This window comes from Halteromyces radiatus (assembly GCF_025201355.1).
Source record: "Halteromyces radiatus strain CBS 162.75 chromosome Unknown BX664scaffold_1, whole genome shotgun sequence".
NCBI classification, from domain to species: Eukaryota; Fungi; Mucoromycota; class Mucoromycetes; order Mucorales; family Cunninghamellaceae; genus Halteromyces; species Halteromyces radiatus.
In genome coordinates, this window is record NW_026251687.1 from 2,760,933 (window position 1) to 2,781,701 (window position 20,769).

General features: G+C 32.4%; 8 protein-coding genes across 8 annotated transcripts; 1 reads left to right on the forward strand and 7 right to left on the reverse strand.

Moving 5' to 3' along the window:
- Positions 1 to 356: 356 nt before the first annotated feature.
- BX664DRAFT_363432 (L-serine ammonia-lyase) lies at positions 357 to 2,779 on the reverse strand (the record flags this gene model as incomplete). Its single annotated transcript, XM_051548378.1, has 9 exons — positions 357 to 602; positions 704 to 822; positions 916 to 1,039; positions 1,145 to 1,242; positions 1,379 to 1,636; positions 1,734 to 2,262; positions 2,328 to 2,404; positions 2,537 to 2,705; positions 2,735 to 2,779. The coding sequence occupies 9 exons, from the start codon at positions 2,777 to 2,779 to the stop codon at positions 357 to 359; spliced, it is 1,665 nt and encodes a 554-aa protein (XP_051405109.1).
- A 129-nt stretch (positions 2,780 to 2,908) lies between these two features.
- Positions 2,909 to 4,007, reverse strand: BX664DRAFT_321538 (HIT-like domain-containing protein). The gene is made up of 7 exons (XM_051543308.1): positions 3,879 to 4,007; positions 3,764 to 3,805; positions 3,625 to 3,667; positions 3,540 to 3,555; positions 3,342 to 3,451; positions 3,247 to 3,270; positions 2,909 to 3,156 (listed from the first exon to the last, which is right to left on the reverse strand). The coding sequence occupies exons 1-7, from the start codon at positions 3,923 to 3,925 to the stop codon at positions 3,022 to 3,024; spliced, it is 417 nt and encodes a 138-aa protein (XP_051405110.1). The 5' UTR covers positions 3,926 to 4,007; the 3' UTR covers positions 2,909 to 3,021.
- An 82-nt stretch (positions 4,008 to 4,089) lies between these two features.
- BX664DRAFT_272802 (uncharacterized protein) lies at positions 4,090 to 5,105 on the reverse strand. Its single transcript, XM_051541195.1, has 3 exons — positions 4,659 to 5,105; positions 4,295 to 4,588; positions 4,090 to 4,216 (listed from the first exon to the last, which is right to left on the reverse strand). Exons 1-3 carry the CDS (start codon positions 5,016 to 5,018, stop codon positions 4,172 to 4,174), a joined length of 699 nt encoding a protein of 232 aa, XP_051405111.1. The 5' UTR covers positions 5,019 to 5,105; the 3' UTR covers positions 4,090 to 4,171.
- Positions 5,106 to 5,897: 792 nt separating this feature from the next.
- BX664DRAFT_345592 (Pyruvate/Phosphoenolpyruvate kinase-like domain-containing protein) lies at positions 5,898 to 9,395 on the reverse strand (the record flags this gene model as incomplete). The annotated part of the gene is made up of 16 exons (XM_051547500.1): positions 5,898 to 6,006; positions 6,117 to 6,201; positions 6,260 to 6,524; positions 6,606 to 6,705; positions 6,798 to 6,901; positions 6,995 to 7,011; positions 7,114 to 7,168; positions 7,248 to 7,381; positions 7,480 to 7,566; positions 8,071 to 8,187; positions 8,219 to 8,466; positions 8,600 to 8,705; positions 8,780 to 9,004; positions 9,081 to 9,155; positions 9,243 to 9,261; positions 9,339 to 9,395. 16 exons carry the CDS (start codon positions 9,393 to 9,395, stop codon positions 5,898 to 5,900), a joined length of 1,803 nt encoding a protein of 600 aa, XP_051405112.1.
- Positions 9,396 to 12,594: 3,199 nt separating this feature from the next.
- Positions 12,595 to 13,697, reverse strand: BX664DRAFT_363434 (uncharacterized protein; the record flags this gene model as incomplete). Its single annotated transcript, XM_051548379.1, has 4 exons — positions 12,595 to 12,784; positions 12,872 to 13,119; positions 13,181 to 13,389; positions 13,469 to 13,697. The coding sequence occupies 4 exons, from the start codon at positions 13,695 to 13,697 to the stop codon at positions 12,595 to 12,597; spliced, it is 876 nt and encodes a 291-aa protein (XP_051405113.1).
- A 263-nt stretch (positions 13,698 to 13,960) lies between these two features.
- On the reverse strand, positions 13,961 to 15,091 carry BX664DRAFT_23423 (uncharacterized protein). Its single transcript, XM_051540164.1, has 3 exons — positions 14,945 to 15,091; positions 14,479 to 14,853; positions 13,961 to 14,410 (listed from the first exon to the last, which is right to left on the reverse strand). The coding sequence occupies exons 2-3, from the start codon at positions 14,835 to 14,837 to the stop codon at positions 14,020 to 14,022; spliced, it is 750 nt and encodes a 249-aa protein (XP_051405114.1). The 5' UTR covers positions 14,838 to 14,853; positions 14,945 to 15,091; the 3' UTR covers positions 13,961 to 14,019.
- Positions 15,092 to 17,748: 2,657 nt separating this feature from the next.
- Positions 17,749 to 19,443, reverse strand: BX664DRAFT_321559 (chitin synthase III catalytic subunit). Its single transcript, XM_051543309.1, has 5 exons — positions 19,134 to 19,443; positions 18,987 to 19,067; positions 18,657 to 18,760; positions 18,474 to 18,584; positions 17,749 to 18,386 (listed from the first exon to the last, which is right to left on the reverse strand). Exons 1-5 carry the CDS (start codon positions 19,291 to 19,293, stop codon positions 17,913 to 17,915), a joined length of 930 nt encoding a protein of 309 aa, XP_051405115.1. The 5' UTR covers positions 19,294 to 19,443; the 3' UTR covers positions 17,749 to 17,912.
- Positions 19,444 to 19,761: 318 nt separating this feature from the next.
- BX664DRAFT_321560 (uncharacterized protein) lies at positions 19,762 to 20,409 on the forward strand. Its single transcript, XM_051543310.1, has one exon. The coding sequence runs from the start codon at positions 19,818 to 19,820 to the stop codon at positions 20,337 to 20,339; it is 522 nt and encodes a 173-aa protein (XP_051405116.1). The 5' UTR covers positions 19,762 to 19,817; the 3' UTR covers positions 20,340 to 20,409.
- Positions 20,410 to 20,769: the final 360 nt, after the last annotated feature.

Consider the following 20,769-nt stretch of genomic DNA (forward strand, 5'->3'; position numbering starts at 1 on the left):
TTAATATTGTTTTTATTTTACATTCTCATTTAAATAAAGTTTTATTATTGTCATCCAGCTATCAAATCATCATATCAACACATCATCATCTATAAAATTCATCCTCCACTGTCAACAACATTGTCCATCATACTCATTATCACGTATCATCCGTACCTGGGATCCTACACACATAAAAGTGTAAATAAACTAAAATTCCTTTTTTTTCCTTCAGCCTTGACAACAATTTTCAACTGTTAAAAAAAAAATCAAACCAAAGCACCAAAATAATACAAGCATTCAATGGGTACATATATAGATATATTTGATAATGAAAAAACTAATCTACAAAAAAAGAACGAATCTAAATGATCTATCTAACATATGGGCACATTCACAGCCAATCCACCTTGACTTGTTTCCTTGTATTTGGACATCATATCGTGACCCGTTTGCCGCATGGTTTCAATGACCTGATCTAAGGACACTCGATGATCACCTTCGCCATTCAAAGCCAATTGAGCTGCCGCAATAGCTTTGACTGCTGCCAACGCATTCCTTTCTATACATGGAACTTGAACCAATGCATCAATAGGATCACAAGTCAATCCTAAGTTATGTTCCTACAACATAAAAGAAAACAAAGAGGTTGATTAGTGGTTCGTTATCTGTATCCTATTCTAACTTCCTTTTTTTTTTTTTTTTTTTTTTTTTTTTTCCTTACCATGCCAATTTCAGCCGCATTTTCCACTTGTTCCACTGTTCCCCCCATCACAGCCGTAAATCCTGCAGCAGCCATAGAGCAAGCAACACCTACTTCACCTTGACATCCAACTTCGGCAGCTACAAAAATAAGAAATAGAAGCAAAAATGAGTGTCATTTGTCTAGTTAGTATAGTCCTTGCTTTCAACAACTTTTTTTTTTTTTGCTCTTACCAGAAATAGAAGCTCCACGTTTGAATAACATCCCAATGGCGGCAGTTGTCAGTAAAAATTCCATCACATCGTGTTCAGGGTTGTCCGAGATGAATTCTAGATAGTATTTTAAAACAGATGGAATCTACGTTCACAATATATCCAACCCCCCCGAAAAAAAAGACAAAGATATTAGTATATTTCATTTATCCATTTTAATTATATATATATATATATATATATATCTTACCGTTCCTGCTGCACCATTTGTGGGTGCTGTGACGATACGATTACCTGCAGCATTTTCTTCATTGACGGCAATGGCATACACTGATAAATAATCCAGAGCTAATATTTAAGGAATCACCAGGAACAAGATATAGGACCAAAAAAAAAAAAAAGAGAGAGAGAGAGAGAAAGAGATCGTATGAGCAAGATGAACCTATCTTTAAATACTTTTTTTTTTTTAAAAAAAAAATGATACCTGGTAAATAAAATCTTTTTCGTTGACGTTTTGGGAGCACAGAGAGAGACAAAGGAAAGGAAGTTTTTTTCTTTTCATCGACAGGATGATCGCCAAAAGAATTGATAGATTCTGGAATCATTGGTGCTGGAGAGATGGGAATTTTAGAGTCGTTGTAAAATGAATCTTTGGAAGGAACAGGTCCATAGAGTCCCTTGAGTAATTTTTGATAGAGTTTTGGTGCTCTGCGTTTGACCTTGAGATTTCCAGGTAAGAAATCTAAATAAATAAGAGAAGAAGAAGAAGAAGAAAAAACAAAAAGAGGATAAATTATAGACACATCCCAAATAAGTTCTATCTTTTTTTTTTAGCCTACCAGATGATGAAGCAGTGACGCCATTCTTGATACTTTCATCCATGGTGTTCCATATGGTCAATAGCTTGGTTCGAATTTCATCAGCAGTATGCCAGTTAAGTTCATTTTCAAAAACCACCTGAGCAATCGTCATCTTCTTTTGTTGACAGGTTACCAATAATTCTTCAGCATTTCGGAATGGTAGAGCCACCACAGCAGAATCTTGTTCACGACGATTAGGAAGTGCATTACTACTTTTGATATTTTTGTAATAAACATTCTCTCCGTGAGCCATTTGTGTTTTTTCATTGACTACAAACCCTCCGCCGATACTAAAATATTCATTGGTAGCCAAAAGATTTGTATCTTTATCGTAGACGCAAAGTCGCATGCCATTTGGATGTTGAGGAAGTGATTGAAAATAATTGAATATTAGCTGTCGTGTGGGATCAAAATCGATACGGTGATGTCCATCTAATCGAATTGATTTTGTATTGTAAATATCCTTGACTCGAGATTGTATGCTTGATGTTTCAACTTGTGATGGTGTCTTTAAAAAAAAGAATTGTTTTTTTTTATTAATGATATATGATTCATGTAATTCATCATTTTTACCTCTCCTTCAATTCCCATAAGTATAGCTTCAGGAGTTCCATGTCCTTTTCCAGTGAGTGCTAATGAGCTGAATAGATCTGTCAAAAAAAAAAAAAGAAAAAAGAAAAAGGAATTGTCTAAATTTAGAAATTTGAGATAATGATAACAAACCTATCGCTTATCATTGAGTCCGATTGACGGCGATTTTCCCTTTTTATTTTATACCATACCTACGCGAAGTGAATATACTTTTTCCAAGATACCAAGTTCTTTTAAATCATTGATAAAGATCTTGGCTGCACGCATAGGACCTACCGTATGAGAAGAAGAAGGACCAATACCAATGGAAAATAAATCAAAAGTAGATACAACAGCATGGTGATCGTTTGAATTGTTCTTCTTTGAGTTACTACTAGGTTCAGTTTGACCATGTCGATTACTTGAGAGTGTAGATAAATATAGTTTTGATACATGTAATAAACGTTGATTGATAAGAGGATAAACTCGTAATGGCGAAAACATTTTAGGTATAAAAAGAAAGAAGAAAGAAAGAGACGAAAAAAAAAAATCACTCCCATTTTCAATCAATGCTCGCGGAATCCAAAAAAAAAAAATCAAAAAGAAGGCATATAGCATTCAAAAGGTAAATTTATTTATTAGCAACAAATATATTTCAGTAAACTAGAAGTGGACTATCTAAAATATATAGGTGCTTTTACAACTTTTCTTTCACCTTGATAAGAGTAGATTTCAATTGATCTTGGGTCACTTGTTGTTGAGGCCAACCTACACCGAGACCTTGTTCCCTATTGGGTTTGTTGATGATGTGAAAATGAACATGCTTGACGACCTAAAAATAATACAAAAGAAGACAATCATCAGTTGTTGTTGTTTTTTTTTGAAAACAGTTGAAATTATATTTTTCTTTTTATTTATTTACTTGATGAGCCATAGGACCATTGTTCTAAAAAAAATAAATAAATTGATTAGTAACCCTTCACTTTCCTTTTCAATCGAAATGATTATTATCATTACCTGCAACAAATTGTATTGTTCAAAACCATGAGCAAGAGCTACTTTTTTGGCCAAAGGTAGAAGGTCGGCAAGATAATCTTCAGGAACTTCATGGAAGAATTCCGAGTGGTCTATGTATTTTATTTTATTTATTTATTTATTTTTTTTAAAAAAAAAGGAGTAAGTATACAAAAACAACCCTTTTTTTAAATCACTTACATTTAGGAATAACAAGCTAGACCAAGATATTTAAAAGAAACGCGTTTAGTTATTCTTTGTATTCTCTAACTATTGGTTTACTTACTGTATGACCTTCACTAATAGGATTAATATCCAAGAAAGCATAGCTATTCATTCAAAAGAAGACAAAAAATAATACTGTTAATATCATGTAACTTTTTTTTTAAAGAAAAAGAAAAAAAAAACGCGAACACTGGTTTTACCTTTTGTCAGTTTCGGCAATCTTGTGAGAAGGAATTTCACCCCTGTGTTTTTTTTCAGATACAAAAAGACTTGTTAATCACCATGATAATATATTGTATTAAAGAAAAGTTTTACCTAATGATCTTGCAAAAAATACAATCGTTAGTCAAATGTTGAGACATTATTCACAGTGAAAAAAAAAAAAGAATTGAAAAGAAAAAAGAAAAGGAAAAGAAGAGGAAAAGGAAAAGAAAAAAAAAATCGGTGGAAAAAAGTACAAGCGATGGCGGAGGAAAATAAGTTTTTTTTTTTTTTTATTCGTTAATGGTGTGATTGACCGGGTAACAAAAATGGCATATATAAAAAAAAATGATACACATTGCATTACATATTATAAGATGATGATATAAAAGAGATGAATTTGTTCATCAATTAATTGATGGTAAACCACGTGGAATAAAGATTTGTCCATTCTATTTCCCCAGAAAAAAAAAAAGATGAGTGAACCAATCCCCTACTTTACTTCCTTATTATTATTATTATATTATTACCTGAATAGGACATGGAAAAGAAACAGATTGATGAATGGTTGGAGAGATCGGCAAACCTATGACACGTACAGTAGGTTTTAAATCATAATTCACCATAATATCCTGTTTGACAGTTGATCCCATCAGACCACACTTGGTTAAAATATCATTCAATATACTGAACCTTGAATCACTTAGTGGATCATAATGGATTTGGAATGGAAAAATAAATTGTGTTGTTGATGCTGAACTGATTCCTAAATTTGTCATAGTACCACCTCCCAAAGAATGTGTTGGATTCGTAGGATAATAAGCCTATGTATCAAAACAATAAAAGGATAATATCAGAAAAAAAATAATAATAAAAGAAAAATTCTTGACTTACGATGGCCCTGATTTTATCAAACATAAGCCCTTCAACATTTGGATTGAGAATAGTGAAATTTAAGCCTAGATTGATATTGAAGGGACTGATGGAACCATTTATGTTATCATTCAGATTTTGAAATCGAGGTAAACCTAAAGGATCATCCGTCACACCATTGAACGTTACAGTTGGCATTTGGAATAAAGCAGCAAGGATTCCTGCTGCAATGGCAAATACAATAATGGCAAATAAAAAGAAACAACAAAGACATCTTATCCATAAAGAAAAACATGGGCAGCATATACAGCAAAGATATTTTAACGCTTGTTTTCTATGTATATCTCTTGATGATTTTTCTGCATCTTGTGTGATATTCATTTCTTCGGATGGTTGTTCTATATCTGAATGTTTTCATCACATGTTGTTTTGCATGAATTTGTCGTCCATATTACAACCCAAAAAAAAAAAAAAAAGCGGTGAGTCAATTCATACATCGATAAAAAAAAATAATCTCATTACCTTGATGACCTCTTGTAGGCTGTACAGTTTCTTCATAACTTGGTAAGATAGGACTTGGACAATATTCATTTGAAATACTAACTTGATGCTCATGATGATTAGCTAGTTGTGGTTGATACTGGTAAGGTGGGTGATAATGATGCTCTGGAGGAGTAGGAGGTGACGCGGTAGATGCCGATGATGTTGATGATGATTGTGGTAAAGTCGATGATATCCCTCTTATTTGTGACGACGATGCTGGATATTCGTTCGTTTCGATCATGGTGTATTTTTTTTAAAAAAAGAGAGAAAATAAAAAAAAATGGATAAAAGAAATAAAATAAAAAAAAAAGAACGAGAAGGAAATTGCCAAGGGATCATCCTCTTTGTTTTTGATACTATGACAAAAAGGGATTTGCATATTGCATCATGATAATAATCAAGGCATTTGGCGTTGAGAACAAATTTGAAAAATAGATTCATATAAATATATATGTATATAAGATTACTTTTGTTGGCTGAAGATGGTATTTTTTTTTTTTTTGTCACTGTGGAACCAAAAGTTATAATCAACAAAGTTTGTTGTCCTGAATCTTCAACAAAAGATATTGATCTAAAACATTTTACATATAATGCACTTTTCCAATGCAGCCTGAAACCAACCACGCGCTTAAGATTGGAAGATAAAGAAAAAAAATTTTATTGTAGTATATAAGTAAACAGCGTTTTCATAAACTATCACCAACTAACTAACTACCGCTATTTTTTTTCATTTTGGGATTTTTCTTCAAACGAGGGTATTGTCAATCCACCCGCCTTTGCCTTGCCAATCACTTTATCCGCCCATTTTACTACAGGCATATCGATCCTAAATCGTTCAGAGTAAACAACAAACAAAACATTCCTTGTCAATATACTATACCACTTAAAGTCACGAACGCTATTTTTTTTTCTTTTCTTTTTTTTTTTTCAACTTACATTTTTCCATCTAGTTCAAAGGCGCCGATGCCTTTTGTAGAATAACTTTGATATTTTTCCAAAATCTTTGCCGCTCTGTTGATATCTATAAAAAAAAAATCAATATCAAGTTTATAATTTCTTTCTATCTATTATAGATATACCTATTTCATCGGGTAAAAAGTGCTTTTGAATAATGTCGATTTGTGCAGGATGGATGGCTTGTTTTCCAGAGAATCCAAATTCACGTCCTTCTTTGCATTCATCCAGTAATACCTGTTCATTTTGATAATCCACACAAACCAAATCAATGGCCTGCAATCCATATGCACCTGCAGCGTTGACAATGGTTTGACGAGCATAAAGCATTTCTTTCCGACTTGGAGTTCTGATCAATCCAAGATCTGCACAATAGTCCTCGGCTGCAAACTAGAATTTAAAAAAAAAATATAAATATCTCTAGTTTTCCCAATTATTGAATTCAATAATTTCAATTCCTGAAATACTTACAATCAAGGCATCTAATCGTTCATCTGCGGTTGCAATTTCTTTGATATTCATAAGTGCAAGAGCACTTTCCACCGATGCGATCAGTCGAATACGTTGCTTTCTATAAGTAATCATCATCATCAGTCAGCGTTAGATGATATTATTTGTCATCACCAAAATATATATAATATATAAGTTTATTTTCGAACTTACTGAGAATCCACAGCGACAGCGTCAATCATTCTACTAACAAACTGGATATCTTTGGCACTTTGTACTTTGGGAATCACAATAGCTTGTAATCGTTTTGAGTGAAGCTATATAGATTGATTATTATTATTTTTTTTTAAAAAAAAAAAAGATTGAGTACATACACGTAAACCCATGATACTTCTCAGTATACTACTTACGATTACATTTAAGTCATCTAATTCGTGACCTGATTTTTTGTTTTTTTTTAAAAAAAAAAAAAAAAAAAAATAGGGATGTTAGCATAAATAACTCGCGTTCAACAAGAATATAATATTACCTGATCCAATAGCATTGATACGAACAGCCTTTTCTGCCTTTCCATGTTCAGAAGCCTAAGGTAAAGAAAAAAAAAAAAAGATAATAATGTCAGTTTAATTTGTTTTTTTTTTCTTTATCTATATTTCTTCATACCTCCAAAGCATCAATAGTCTGTTGACGAGCTATCCCTTTCTTATTTGCCGATACACTATCTTCCAAATCATATACTACACAATCAGCTCCAATGGATATAGACTTGTGGATTTTCCGTTCATCGCTACCCGGTACTATAAATATATATATATATATATATATATATATGATAACGATTAGTATCACAAGGTTAAAGTAACTATATTAAGTATCTTTTTTTTTTCTTCTTTACCATAAAATAAAGCTCTTCTTGAACGAGCTTCTTGTTGTAATGTACTAAGCATTCGCCATGAAGAAACAAGTATAGGCACGCGTGAATCTTTTTAAGACAAAAAAAAAGTACAATATCATGAGTTTGACCCTGAGTATATTTTTTTATTGTAATATTGTTTTCTTTTCTAATTTTTATATAAAAATTTGTTTACTTTTCGTCTGTTGCCATAATGGTCTTGACAATGGAGCAAGTCTAGAAAAAAGCATTGTTATGGAATATAAGAAGGAAGTAACGAGAAAAAGTGGAAGAGAAAAAAAAAAGAGAAAAGAAACGGATAGATGACGCAGTTTCAAAAATAAGAGGCCACCAAAATAGGAAATAAGATATCGTAAGGATAGAGAATGAATGATGGACAAAACAGATAATGGATGACAGGAAAATCAGACGACTAAAAAAAAAAAATCGGACGAGAGGAAAAGTAAACTGGGAAAAGAGGGACCAACGAAGAGCAGAATTGAAAAAGATTAGTAAATCGAATAGGACGACATCATTTTTTTTTTTTTTTTTTTTGGAACTTACACTGTAAACGTCAAAACGCGTCTTCATTACGCGGAGTAGGTCTTGCCAGTTTACCAGGTCTTGCACCAAATTGGACCATGTTGATAAAGAGACTACGAATGTTTCGAGCAGCATTGACGTCCCGTTGCCAGTACAGTGAGGCAGTTACTACAAACTACCACTGAATACATGCGATTACATTCATTCAATTCCAATCCACCCAAGTTCTTGCTTCCACACCCAGAGCACATTTTTGATGTATTGTATTCGTCCATGTCCATCACTATTAAGCGTCCTTGACTGTCCGCCTGTTTGAGAAGTTTTCGGTATTTGTCTGCTACTTGACTAGGCTTGCTTTTGAATGTATTGCGACCAAACGATGCATTCCAGAAGACCACCACTGAAATCTTTAACAATTCACGGGCAGTTGAAGACTTTTTCCATTTCCTATATAAGAAAAAAAAATTAATATCACTGTATTTTCGATCAGTCAAACTTACGTTTTTGCTGTGTTTCTTTGAGCAGGTGGATTCGTTCGGTGATCATTACCACACCTTCTTGACCTACTTTGCTGATCTACTGGTGATTGCTACTGCTGCTGTCGTCGTTGCTGTGTTCGTCATTTTTGTTTTCTTCGTCTTCTTGTGTTCGGGCTGTACTTAGCTGCCGGATTTCGTGGCTATTATCTAATTAAAAAAAAAAAAAGTGGGTCAGAAAAGAAAAGAAGAAAAAGTCTTAGATGTAAATATGTATCACTTACGCATAACAGCGTCATCAATCACATCACGGCCAACTATAGTAGGGGCAGGAATAGCAGGAGTGGGATCAGTGACAGCCGTGGTGGTGAGACGGACAATAGCTGAGACATTGTTAAGTTCCATGTGTTCACGAAGGGAGTCCATTACATTGATTTCAGTAGAGTTGTTGTCGGCAGTGGACGAGACATCATATGTGACAAGAGGTTGCGATTGATGTTCATGGGTATCTATCAAAAAAAAAAAAAAAAAGAATAGTTCAGTAAACTTTTTAACAATATTGGTTTCATTTATGGTCGGGCTTACCATCACTGTCTCCATCACTATCACTTTCGCCAGTTTCGTTATCACCATCACCATCGCGCGCGAATTGATGTTGTGCTATATGTACATATATATATATATATGAAGAAAAATAAGTCAGTAAACTTTTTCAACAATATTGGTTTCATTTGTTGTCGTGCTTACCGTCATAAATCAGCAGTTGCTATTGTTTGTATCTTCTTTTATACAAAATAATTTCTTGAGGGGTCATGTCTTGGTATTCATTTCGCTTTGGATTACTTGGTCTTGTGTGATTTCCAACACTTCCAATATCCGGTCATCAATGATTTCATCCATGAGATGCAAAGTAACAATTGGTAAGAGGGCAGGCGTGAATGTAAGTAAGAAGTAAGATAAGCATAAAGCCGAGAGTGATCAAGAGAAAAGAAGAGTTTTGTTTAGGGACACGCAATGTATTAAATTATGTTTCAAGTCCCGCCAGCATATTACAATGGACGTATTTTCTGTCGACGGCTAAATTGGCGGCTTCGGGAAATTTTTATCCGAAATCTTTTTAAGGGTGACCCTTCCTTTTTTTCTTGCACTCTTTTTCTTCTCTTTTCTTTTTTTTTTTTTTTTTTTTTTTGTATTGACTTTAGTGTTAGTATATCATTTTAGTAGTGTTTAGTAGTTAAACTTTTATTCAATAAAGGCTTTACTTTTATTGAAATCACTTCATTACATGTCAATGCAATTGATTCCATCTTCGAATGTACCTTTTTTTTATATGTGAATGCGTTCCTTTTTATTTTACTTTTTTTTTTTTTTATAGATAAGAGAAACGATACGATTCCAATATTCTTCATTTCGATATAAGTTTTTACTGTAGATTAGTTACTACGACAAACCAATGACTTCGTCACCAAACCACACTACTTGTGAAATAAATAGTGATACTCTTTCTAAAAACGTTTTTTTCTTCTATTCTTTGTTTTTCTTTATATTTTCCTTTTCTTTACTATAGTGATAACTACATAAATAACAACATATGTCGTATCAGCGTGTAATAAAAAATAAAAAGAATGATTCATACATATATAATACATCTTGTAGATGGAAATGACCCCATTTATATGTAATAAAAATAGTTGTAATAAAATAAAACCTTTATTGAATAAAAAAAAGTATGTAATCTAACGACTACACTAATGTATATAATAAAACCATAAAGAAAAAAGTCAATGGAAGAGAAAAAGAAAAGAAAAGAAAAAAAAAATAAAAAGGCTTCACCATTTTGGGTGAATTTATTCAATTCCTGGTCAGGCATAAACGTTCATGCGGGAGTCCATCATCTAAACAGCATGGTCCACTGGTGAATGCCAGTGTCATTGTAAGAAAGCTCATTACATAAATAGATAAAATACATATACTTTGATTTTTTTTTTTTCAAATCGAGTAACATACCATTACCTGATACTATATACTGGATATAACAGATAAATAGACATATGGATGGGTAGATTGAATGATTGAATAATAAAAAAGTTTGCTATACAGCATTTTATTGAAATAATATACTTAATAATATACATATATAAAGATAAAATAAAACGAAGTACTCTTCCAACCTGTGGGTGCATTTCAAGAAATTGTATTCGATTGTCGTTGTTGTTGATAGTCGTAGATGCAGGCAGAGAAGAGAATGTAGTAAGACCAGCAGGAATTCAAATAAGACGTATAACCATTGTTGGAAGTGCCTTGATGCAGAAACTACCCTTGGCATTGATCCTTTTTGCTAATCACATTTTCACAAACTTCAGTAAACTGTGGGTAATATCAGCTTCGACGCCATCGGCTTTGTCCTCTACAATGCGTTCCAACTTGATTCAATAACAATCATTTGACCCATAGAATTCCTCTATATCATATTGACAACAACTAGCAATCATAACTTCAGGTAAGATACAGATTATTTGTATAAAAAAGTACCCTATAATAAAAAAAAAATACATCAGATCACCATCAGCTTGAAAATAATACTTCTTACAAGGTTTGTTCCAAAAAAAAAAAAAAAGAATCCTGCCATAATAATACACTTTGCTTGCATATTGGGTGCATCCTTGAGAGTTTGTTCCATTTCTGGTTCACATCCTGATATCTTGATTTGTTGATGAAGAGGACGGTAAGGAAGTAGTCATTTCAATATTAGTTGCAATCTCTAAAGGAAAAAGAAGAAAACCAAACGTTTTGATAAATGATGAATATAAATTGAGTTAACGTACTCACGTCGTTTTCGAAGTTCAACCAGAGCTGTTTTTGCACATTTAGTATTGCTTTCATATACAGTCAATTCGTACTACAAACGCATCACGTTGGTCCAATAAGTATATTCAATCAGTTGATCTTGATCTGTACCCATTTAAACGTTCTCTATGCATATAAATGTGTACAGTAAATTAGAAAAAAGAAAAAACAGGCAGAGTCCATAGAAAAGTCGAGATAACTTACCAAACAAAAGGGTTGCTTCACTACCATCAATAACAAAACGACCAAAAGACACCAACCTTCTATTATCCAATAGCAGATAATAACATACTATACAATTAGAATATAATGGGAACAACAAAAAAAAAAAAAAAAGAAAAAGAAAAGAAAAGAGAAGATACGAGCATTTGAGCCTTTTTTCGCGGAGTTGAATTTCCTTGATCGCATAGAATAATCATTATTTGATAGCTTCAATGGGATTGGAGATAAAAAAAAAAAAAACAATATAAAAGACATTTTTTTTTTTTATTTTCTCCTTTCTTTTGTTTTTCTTTCTTCTACAAAACACAAAAAAAAAAAAAAAAAAAAATTCAAAACCCAAAAAATCCAAAAAAAATTATTTGCTTCTTTTTGGCTGCTTCCTTATTGGTATCTTCTTCTTTCCGTTCGCCTGGTTCACGCAACAGAACACTCTCATTTTTGTTTGTGATTCTTGTTTCCCCGTGTTCCTTGCTGTTCGTGTCCTCGTTGTGCCTTTGGTTGTCTCTCCTTGCTGTCTGTCTGTCTTCCTTGCTGTCTGTCTGTCTTCCTTGCTGTCTGTCTGTCTTCCTTGCTGTCTGGATCTCTCTTTTTTTTTTTTTTTTTTTTTTTTTTTTTTTTTTTTTTTACCATTTATGATATTTACACTATCCTTTTGCGTCGCGCACATCCTGGATGGGTTGATGCGTGGCGACCGTGCCTCAGAGCCGGAGGGTCTTCTTGTTTTTTTTTGGTAAGTGCACGTATACAAATAATGTTTAGTTGATCATAACACTAACCATTTTTCCATTTCTTCTTTTCAACCACCGAAATGGGGTGAAAATACCGTCGATAGAAAATAAGTAGGCCCTATTACCAGCTTTCCAAATTTACTACCAATCATCACTATTTCCTTTTATTATTTTGTTTTTGAATCAAAGAATAGAAATAATAAAAAACATATATCTTTGTCATCAAATATGATTGTAAAAAATAAATGATGAAAGAAAAGACACTAGTAAAAACCGAGATACAACTAATCTAAAGAGATAAACTATACTATTTTTTTTGAGTTGCTTGATCTTTTCCCAAGGAATCCACGACAGTTAGCACTCCCACAATGACATTCTTGACCAATAGCTTCAGTATCAAATAAAGAAAAGTTGTAGTCATAAAACAATTCTGAATTAGCAGGAATGTTCTTGGAAGCAAATACACCAAGATGATATTCTCCACGACGACTCCTATAAAAATGACAAATGATCAGTAAATATGGTTTACAAAATAAATAAAATAGATTCTTTTTGTTTCTTTTTTTTTTTTATCATTACCATTTTTCAATATGACAATTAGGATCACATCCATGATTGATAAATCTTGCTTCAGAGCCCTTGGTACAAGCATCGATGACTTCACCTTTATGATAATCCAAAAAGTAAAAATTCGTTTGATGTTTGTATATCGTCCGTCTACGTTCTTGACATGTCTTGTCCGAAATCACTTCACCACGATATTCCGTGATCAATGTACCTTGTTGAATAGGTTCCTTTGTACGTAATCCCCATCCTCTTCCATCAGTCTATATATAAAAGAGAAAAACAACTGAATATAAAAATATGATGAATTTAGATTCTACTTACAAGATAAATTTCCAAATGCTTGACAAATTCTCGTTTTTTAAAACGTTGATTTGAACATAGTTCGCCTGAAGGGCAAGTGGAAGGATCACATTCAATAAACATCATTCGGTTCAGACAATCTTCGCCACAAGCACGACCACCTTCTTTTGGTGGACTACATTGACATACTGCACTAGGTTCTTTTCGTGGTTTTCGTTCTACATAAGCATCTAAAAAAGGTGAACAAAATAAAAAAATTGTTGCAGTTAATAACAATACATTATGATCTTATTCAATTAAATCACTTACTGTGAAGGATACGGACAAATCGAGAAGGTTTCTTTCTTTCAGACAAATCAACCCAATTAAACAATCGTCCAGATTCATAATCTTCCATAATGTCGAAAGGTAATCGAAAATCCATTTGAGTTTCCAAGAGAATCAAGCCTTGATGTAAAGGTAGTGAGAACTTGAACAAAGAAGGATCCATTTTTTGTTTGTGTTTGTTCTTTTGACGAGAAATACTGTTAGAGTACATGCCAGCTTTGAGAAATACCTTTTTATCACGTATATTATCTGTTTTTGCCTGTTTCGCTAACTTTTTCGTCGTCGTTCCTATAATGGGTGTTGATATATTGTTGTTTTTCTTTGATTTGACATTTTGTGATGATATCGATGATAATGATGATGAAGGCCGAACTGTCTTCCATTCTGACAAGATACCACGGCAAAATTTGGAATAGCGTAACCCACAAGCATTACATAGTCTACAAAAGAAAAAAAAGGGGGGGTAATTATCAGTGATGATAAGAGTATACATTTTCCTAGAGCTTTTGAATCATAATACACATTCTAAAAACTTACGTATTTAATCCATCAGGACCCTTTCTCCACATTGGTGTTTGACTGGATTGACATAGATCACAGGATCGCATTGTAGACTTTTTTCCCTTTGTAGTGGAAATTGAGGTATCAATAGGATAATGGACAGTATCAGAAGAGGTCAATGTTGACTGTTGTGAAGATAAAGTGGTGGTAGGTGCAATTGTGGAAGATTCGTCAGGTGGACTTTCAATGATACGCCTTCGTTTGGATGTAACGTTATTCAAAACAGTTGTAGATGATAAAAATGGGGTTGATTCAGCTTTTGACTGATCCAAAGGTCGATTTGGGTAATAGTTGATACCCCAATCCAAGGTACAGTTGCGTTGATCCTCGCTGTTTTTTCGTTCATAACAGGTGTTGCAACATCTAAAAAAAATATCAGTATTAATATTCGATTATATCCTTTTCTGTTAAGCATGTTTTAAAGAGCTTACGTGTTCTCTCCAAAAGGTCCATGTTGCCAAAGACTTGATTCTGTAATATTACAATATCTACACCAGTAATATTGACCAATGTCGGTTGTTGTTGATGGTGTAACACTATCGAGATAACATTCATTCTTATCAGTAGGTGTTGAAAATGGTCTTTTAACAAGTGTTGTCGCGGCATTAGTCATAGAAACTTCAGTCAAGGACGATGGTGAAGAAATAGTTGAGACTGAGGATGGTGAAGAGAGAGGAGGTGCTTGGTCAAACTCGTCTTGTGATGTTCCATTTTTACTAATCGATACTAAAGTTGTAATGGTGGTGTTGTTGGTCACGTCAAGTAAACATGAGTTGGGGGTATCTAACATGATATATAGACAATTTCTAACGAATAGATGATTAGTCACCAAATATTTAAGTAATATATAGAAGAAACTAATTCTTTTCTTTTCCTTTCTTTTTTTTTTTTTTTTACCTATTCTGTACTTTCAAAGGAAAGAAGTAATAAAAAAATAACAGACTATAGAAAATATGTCTTCAAGGTAATCAAAGAAATCCTATAATGAAGAAATGAAGAAGATAGAAGGAAAAAAAAGGAGTAAAAGAAAAAAAATTGACCGCGTCCCGATCGTGCATTTTTTTTTTTTTTTGTAGCCAACACTTTTGCACGAGTCACAGTCTAACCAAGGATTTCTTTTTTTTTTTTTTAATCTCTTGGATTTTGAACTTCCGTCATTTTTTATTGAATAAAGTGTACATATGATTACTTTATAGTTGTAATGTTTATTGTTTGTGAATCAAGTTTAATCAGTCACTGTATGAATGTGTGTGTGAAGGAAATACAAAGTTTTCAAGGTTTTTTGTCGGGTCACAAGAAAATGCTTTTCGTGATGTTATCAAATAAAATATCGTACTTTCCCAAAATGAATGGCGCATTACCACTTTTTCAGATATCGCTCCAGAGATGGCGGTAGAGTACATTAAAAACACACAACACATTGATGATAACTTGTTTATTAATAATAAAAGACACAGAAGAAAATTAACATAAGCTTTTCATATTTTTAGCAGCTTTGGGTGTTGTCCATTCTTTTTTAGGTATCAATTGATTGATGATTCATGATGGATGATTCATGATGGATGATATGTGATAACGGATGATTGTATATTGGATGATTACAGGATGGATGATATGTGATAATGGATGATTATATATTGGATGATTGTATGATTGTATGATGGATGATGAAACATTGTCGTCAATCACTGTACAAATTTCTAATAAAATACAAAATACTTCATTCTAGTTACCTTCTGACAGAACAACATTTTCTTTTTCTTTTCTTTTTTTCTTTGAAAAATGTCAAAACACTCTTTTATCAGCCAACATGATAAATCAATATAATAATGATGATTCATCACATCAAGGGAAATTAAAAAATGGCAATAATAAGTACGCTGTGCACAATCATACTATCATTTAAAATAGAACAACTAAAAAAAAAGAAATCTAGTCATTAAACTAAAACACGGCAAAAACAAGTCAGTACCATGTATCACTTAGTACATAAATATTGTAATAATAGAATTTAATGTAGAACATCTATGCAATTAACTTTATTATAAAGAGAGAAATGTTGCTAACACTAAAAAAAAGAAAAAAAAATTATGAAGTAGATACTAAAAAAGACAATGATAAATTAAATACAATAGAAAGAAAGAAATGTTGTTAATACTAAGAAAAAAAATGATGATGAATTAGATACAATATAAAGATAGAAATGTTGCTAATATTTAAAAAAAAAAGATGATAAAACTCGCTTACATCTTGTCTCATCATTTTATCAACTAAAGTTAGCTCATAATTGCAAGGGTGATTCATTTTTTTATAAAAGGATCCCTTTGATTTAACTTTTTTTTTTTATTTCTTTACATTACATTCATCTTACCTGCCTCATTTTTGGCCTACCTGCCTGCTTTTTTGTCTGCCTTCTTTTCGTTTGATCTATCTTTTTGTTTACAAGTATTCTTTTATCGTTCAACCACCTTTATCTGTATCTCAATTGACCTGCTTCTATTTTGTTTTTGGGCTTGACCGTGGTCGCTAATGCGCATCTGCGTGGTTACGGTCAGCCTTTTCTTTTCTTATATTCAACAATTCCGGGATGGTTATCGCCATCCTACTTTCGCTACGGCGATCTCATTACACTTAAATGGTAAGCTAGTGAAATATTTTTATCTGGATAAGTATTACTCATTTTTTATTTTATTTTTTTTTATATATGTTAACTTGGTGAACTCAATTGGTGGATTTCCTTTTTTTTTTTTTTTTTTATTGGTCTTTTTTTCATGATATCTATTTTCTTATATTCTCTATTTGATTTATGCGACAATTATATTTTTTTTTTCTTCTGTCATTTATTTTCTATCCTTATTATATATTTTATTTCCTATTTTTGCGCCATCTTATTCTTTGAATTCCGTCAATTATTATTGAATAAAGTGTACAAAGTGGATACCTTGTTGTATCAGTGGGATGTTATTAGATTTTGTGATCCAATGGAGAGGGAGGACCTCTGACCCAAAAAGGAAACTGTTACACCGATTGGCTAGGACACAAAAGTTGTGTCATGAGTAAAGAAAAGATCAAAGACAGAAAGAGAGAAAATATTATTATTATTTATTTATTTATTTATTCTTTTTTTGTATGATGGGAAGAAACTAAAAAAAAAAAAAGTTGACTATACTACATAAGAAGGGTATATAAGGTGTATAATACAATGATCGAATATTATGATTGTGAGGTATGATGATTTATGTCTAGACTACAACACATGGGGGTTGATGAGTGGATGATGATTTGATTCGCATCATAGATGTCAAACGTTTGATCAAAGTATGATCACCAGTAGGAGCATTACAATAGGGTGGTTTCTGCCAAGGTTTCAATTCAGATGGTTGATGTTTGGATATAAAAAGATCAGGATGATCCTTTTCTTCATCATGTCGTACCATAGGATCAAATATACATTCATGACATTGTTCATCTTGAGACCGTTCAAAATAAAGAATAGTAGGTGGTTCTTTACTGATCTTCACTTGCAAGTGTTGTCTATTTTTTCTTTGAGCTGTTGATGTTTTTCTTGGTGCTTCAGAAACAAAAGGTCGAAAATGTCGGAAGACGATAGCCATGATTGTAATAAAATAAAATAAATAAAAATAAAAATAAGAATAAGAAAAAAAGCGTATAAAGAGAAACCAAAAAAGAATAAAAAAAAATCGAGTGGGAAATGATTCTATTTAAATAAAGAAATGAAAAAGAAATCTCACACGCACACTCACCAGTTTTTCATTTGAATACCCGATTTCTTTAGAAACAAAGCTCCTGACTTTTTTCTTTTTTTCTATTTTTCTTTTTATGGATGATGTTCCATTCTTTCATTTCAAATTTTATTTTTTTCATTATAATTGATATCATCATGTATTAGTAAAGTTTGCCACTCTTGATGTTTAGAATCAATTGAGAATTCGAGATCTTCCTTTGTGATTGAATCCCAATATTTATATACCATCATCACTGCTAATAGATTGAATGTTGTACCGAAAAAGAGTCCATCCATGTAATGTTTCATCTGTTCACAAAGTGGAAGTGAAAATATAAACATAATGACTTGACCTGTCAAGAAAAACAATACGCCAAATGCAATATCACCTAATGGCCATCGATCATCAAGTGTATAAGCCACAAGAAACAATTGTGAGATCAAATATATCATAAAACAGGCTCCATTAAAAATGAAATATATCACCCAGAGTCCTATAGGATATGTACAGTTGAATGGACCAACATTATTAAACGTTGCCATACCAACAAACCCTACTATAAAAAAGACAGCAAATGATGTAATGCGGATGGACTACAAGCAAATATAATATTGCATTAATGTGCATAAAAAATAAAAGGTCTTCTTTTTTTTTTTTTTTTGATGCGTGATCATACTTACCCATAAACTGATTGGTGTCCCATCCTCTGCGAATTGAAACCCAACGAATCCATTCAGTAACAAGCACCAAAAGGTTACACTACCTAAACCTAAATGAGCTGATGTAAAAAACTAGTGTGATTTTTTTTTTTTTTTTTAGTCAATGATTGATTGGACCCCTCATTTTTTTTTTTATTTTTTTACTGGATATAGGCTAGAGGCTGTAGGGATGATGCTAGATACCAATAACATTTCCAATAACATTGTCACCAAATAAAGCTGAAAAAACATGGTGATCTCTTTACGACCTAAAAAAAAAAAAAAAAGAGATCAAATGCCAAGAATTTTAATGCATGTTAATAATCACACTCTATAAAAGTAATGATGAATGGATGATGACATGATATATGATGATGATGGATTGATCGAGCAGTGGATGATCAGATAAATGAATAATATGTGATGATGGATGATGGATGATGGATGATGGATGATAGCGGTATGATAGAATGATGATGATAATATCTACATTACCGACAGCTGTATATTTTGTTTTGACATGATAAATCATTACTCCTGCCATACATATTGCGACTATATCCATTATTAGCGTAGCTACAAAAAAAAAAAAAAAAAAAAAAAAGAAGTCAGTCAGATGATGTCTTGAAAAGAAAATCTTACCAGGCTGAAAGATGAGCATGCCAGCAAATTCAACATTACGAGAATAGCAAAATGGTTCGATGCCATCGTACTTTCCAATCAATGGACATAATGTTAAAGCTACTGTTTGACAGATACCATCGAACTTAAATGCTTGGAATCGAAATGGGAGTGAAACCATTCTTTAAGTCGCGTTTCACTTTCCGCTTAGGTTGACGATTTTGATTTTATAATATTCTCTCCAACAAAATATGATGATGATGATAGAGTTAAAAGAAAGGGAAAAACTGAAAAAAAAGGGAATGATGATTGACATCAATCTCAAAAAAAAAAAAAAATAAGCTAACATCATATCATTCATGATTTTATTACGTGGTTCAGTTTGAAACGGATCTTTTTTTTTTATGTGATCATAATCTCGTTGTTTTCCTTTTGTTAATCCAACAAAGTCTACCAGCGGTGTTTTTTTTTCTATAACAGAGAGAAGGAGAGAAATCATGCCATTTTTTTAGTGGCACAAAAGGCCCGGAGTATGTATGTCTCAGTAGGTAAAATAAGGGAGACAATGAAAGCGCTGAAACAAAAACATCATATTTTTTTTTTTTTTTTTTTGCATAAATATAACATGGGGAGACACTTTTTTTTATTTATCTTTTTTTTTTCTTTCTTTTCTCTGTTTGTCTACACTTTCTAAAAACAAACAAGATGAGTGAATTATCCATAACTGAAAAACGACGTATTGTGATTGCTTATGATGGTACTGAAGACGCTAGTAAATTATTTGATTGGTCTATCAAAAATATTGTCAACCCTAGAACAGATCATGTCATTCTGGTTTCAGCATTATCCCGTACAAGTCCTTCTGGAGCAAAAATTGGTAAAAGTGCAGAGAACTTACCTATAATCAGTACTACACCTACTCGTATCAATGAAGCTATTGAACAAGTGAACAAGGAAAATCAGCCTTTTGCTCGTCCTGTAAGGGATTTATTACAATCTATGGCTGATCAACTCAAAAGTTCAAATATATCAAGCGAACAACACGTTTTATGGGGTGATCCAAAGGAAGCTTTACCAAAATATACTCAATCTCATCAGGTGGATTTACTGATAGTCGGTTCTCGTGGTTTGAGTACTGTTAAAAGTGTGTTTTTAGGATCGGTCTCTGATAAGTGTGTACATGAATGCCCTTGTCCTGTTTTGGTTGTACGAAATGCTACTATTTAGTATTTATATTTTTATCTTTTTATATTACTTTTTATATACTCATAATAAATCATCCGTCTTTTATATGTCATTCAAAGTTTTACAATTATAGATCATTCTTTTTTTTTTTTTATTATTATTATTACGCTAGAAACAAAATCAAACGTAGCTTTGACTCATCATCCGTCATTCATCTATCAATCCATCATCCATATACATTCAATCATCCATATACATTCAATCATCCATACATTCAATCATCCGTACATTCGGACATCCATCGTCATTAGAGATCGTCATAAGGAATAACATGAGTAATGTGATTTTATGTCTTCCAGTCTTTATGACTGTACTTATTGAAGTATTAATAAAACTCTCGATGTGATAAAAGGAGCATTCATGACAGTAGTAGTATTTGAACTGTAAGGAGGTGAACATTTCAGACACCGCA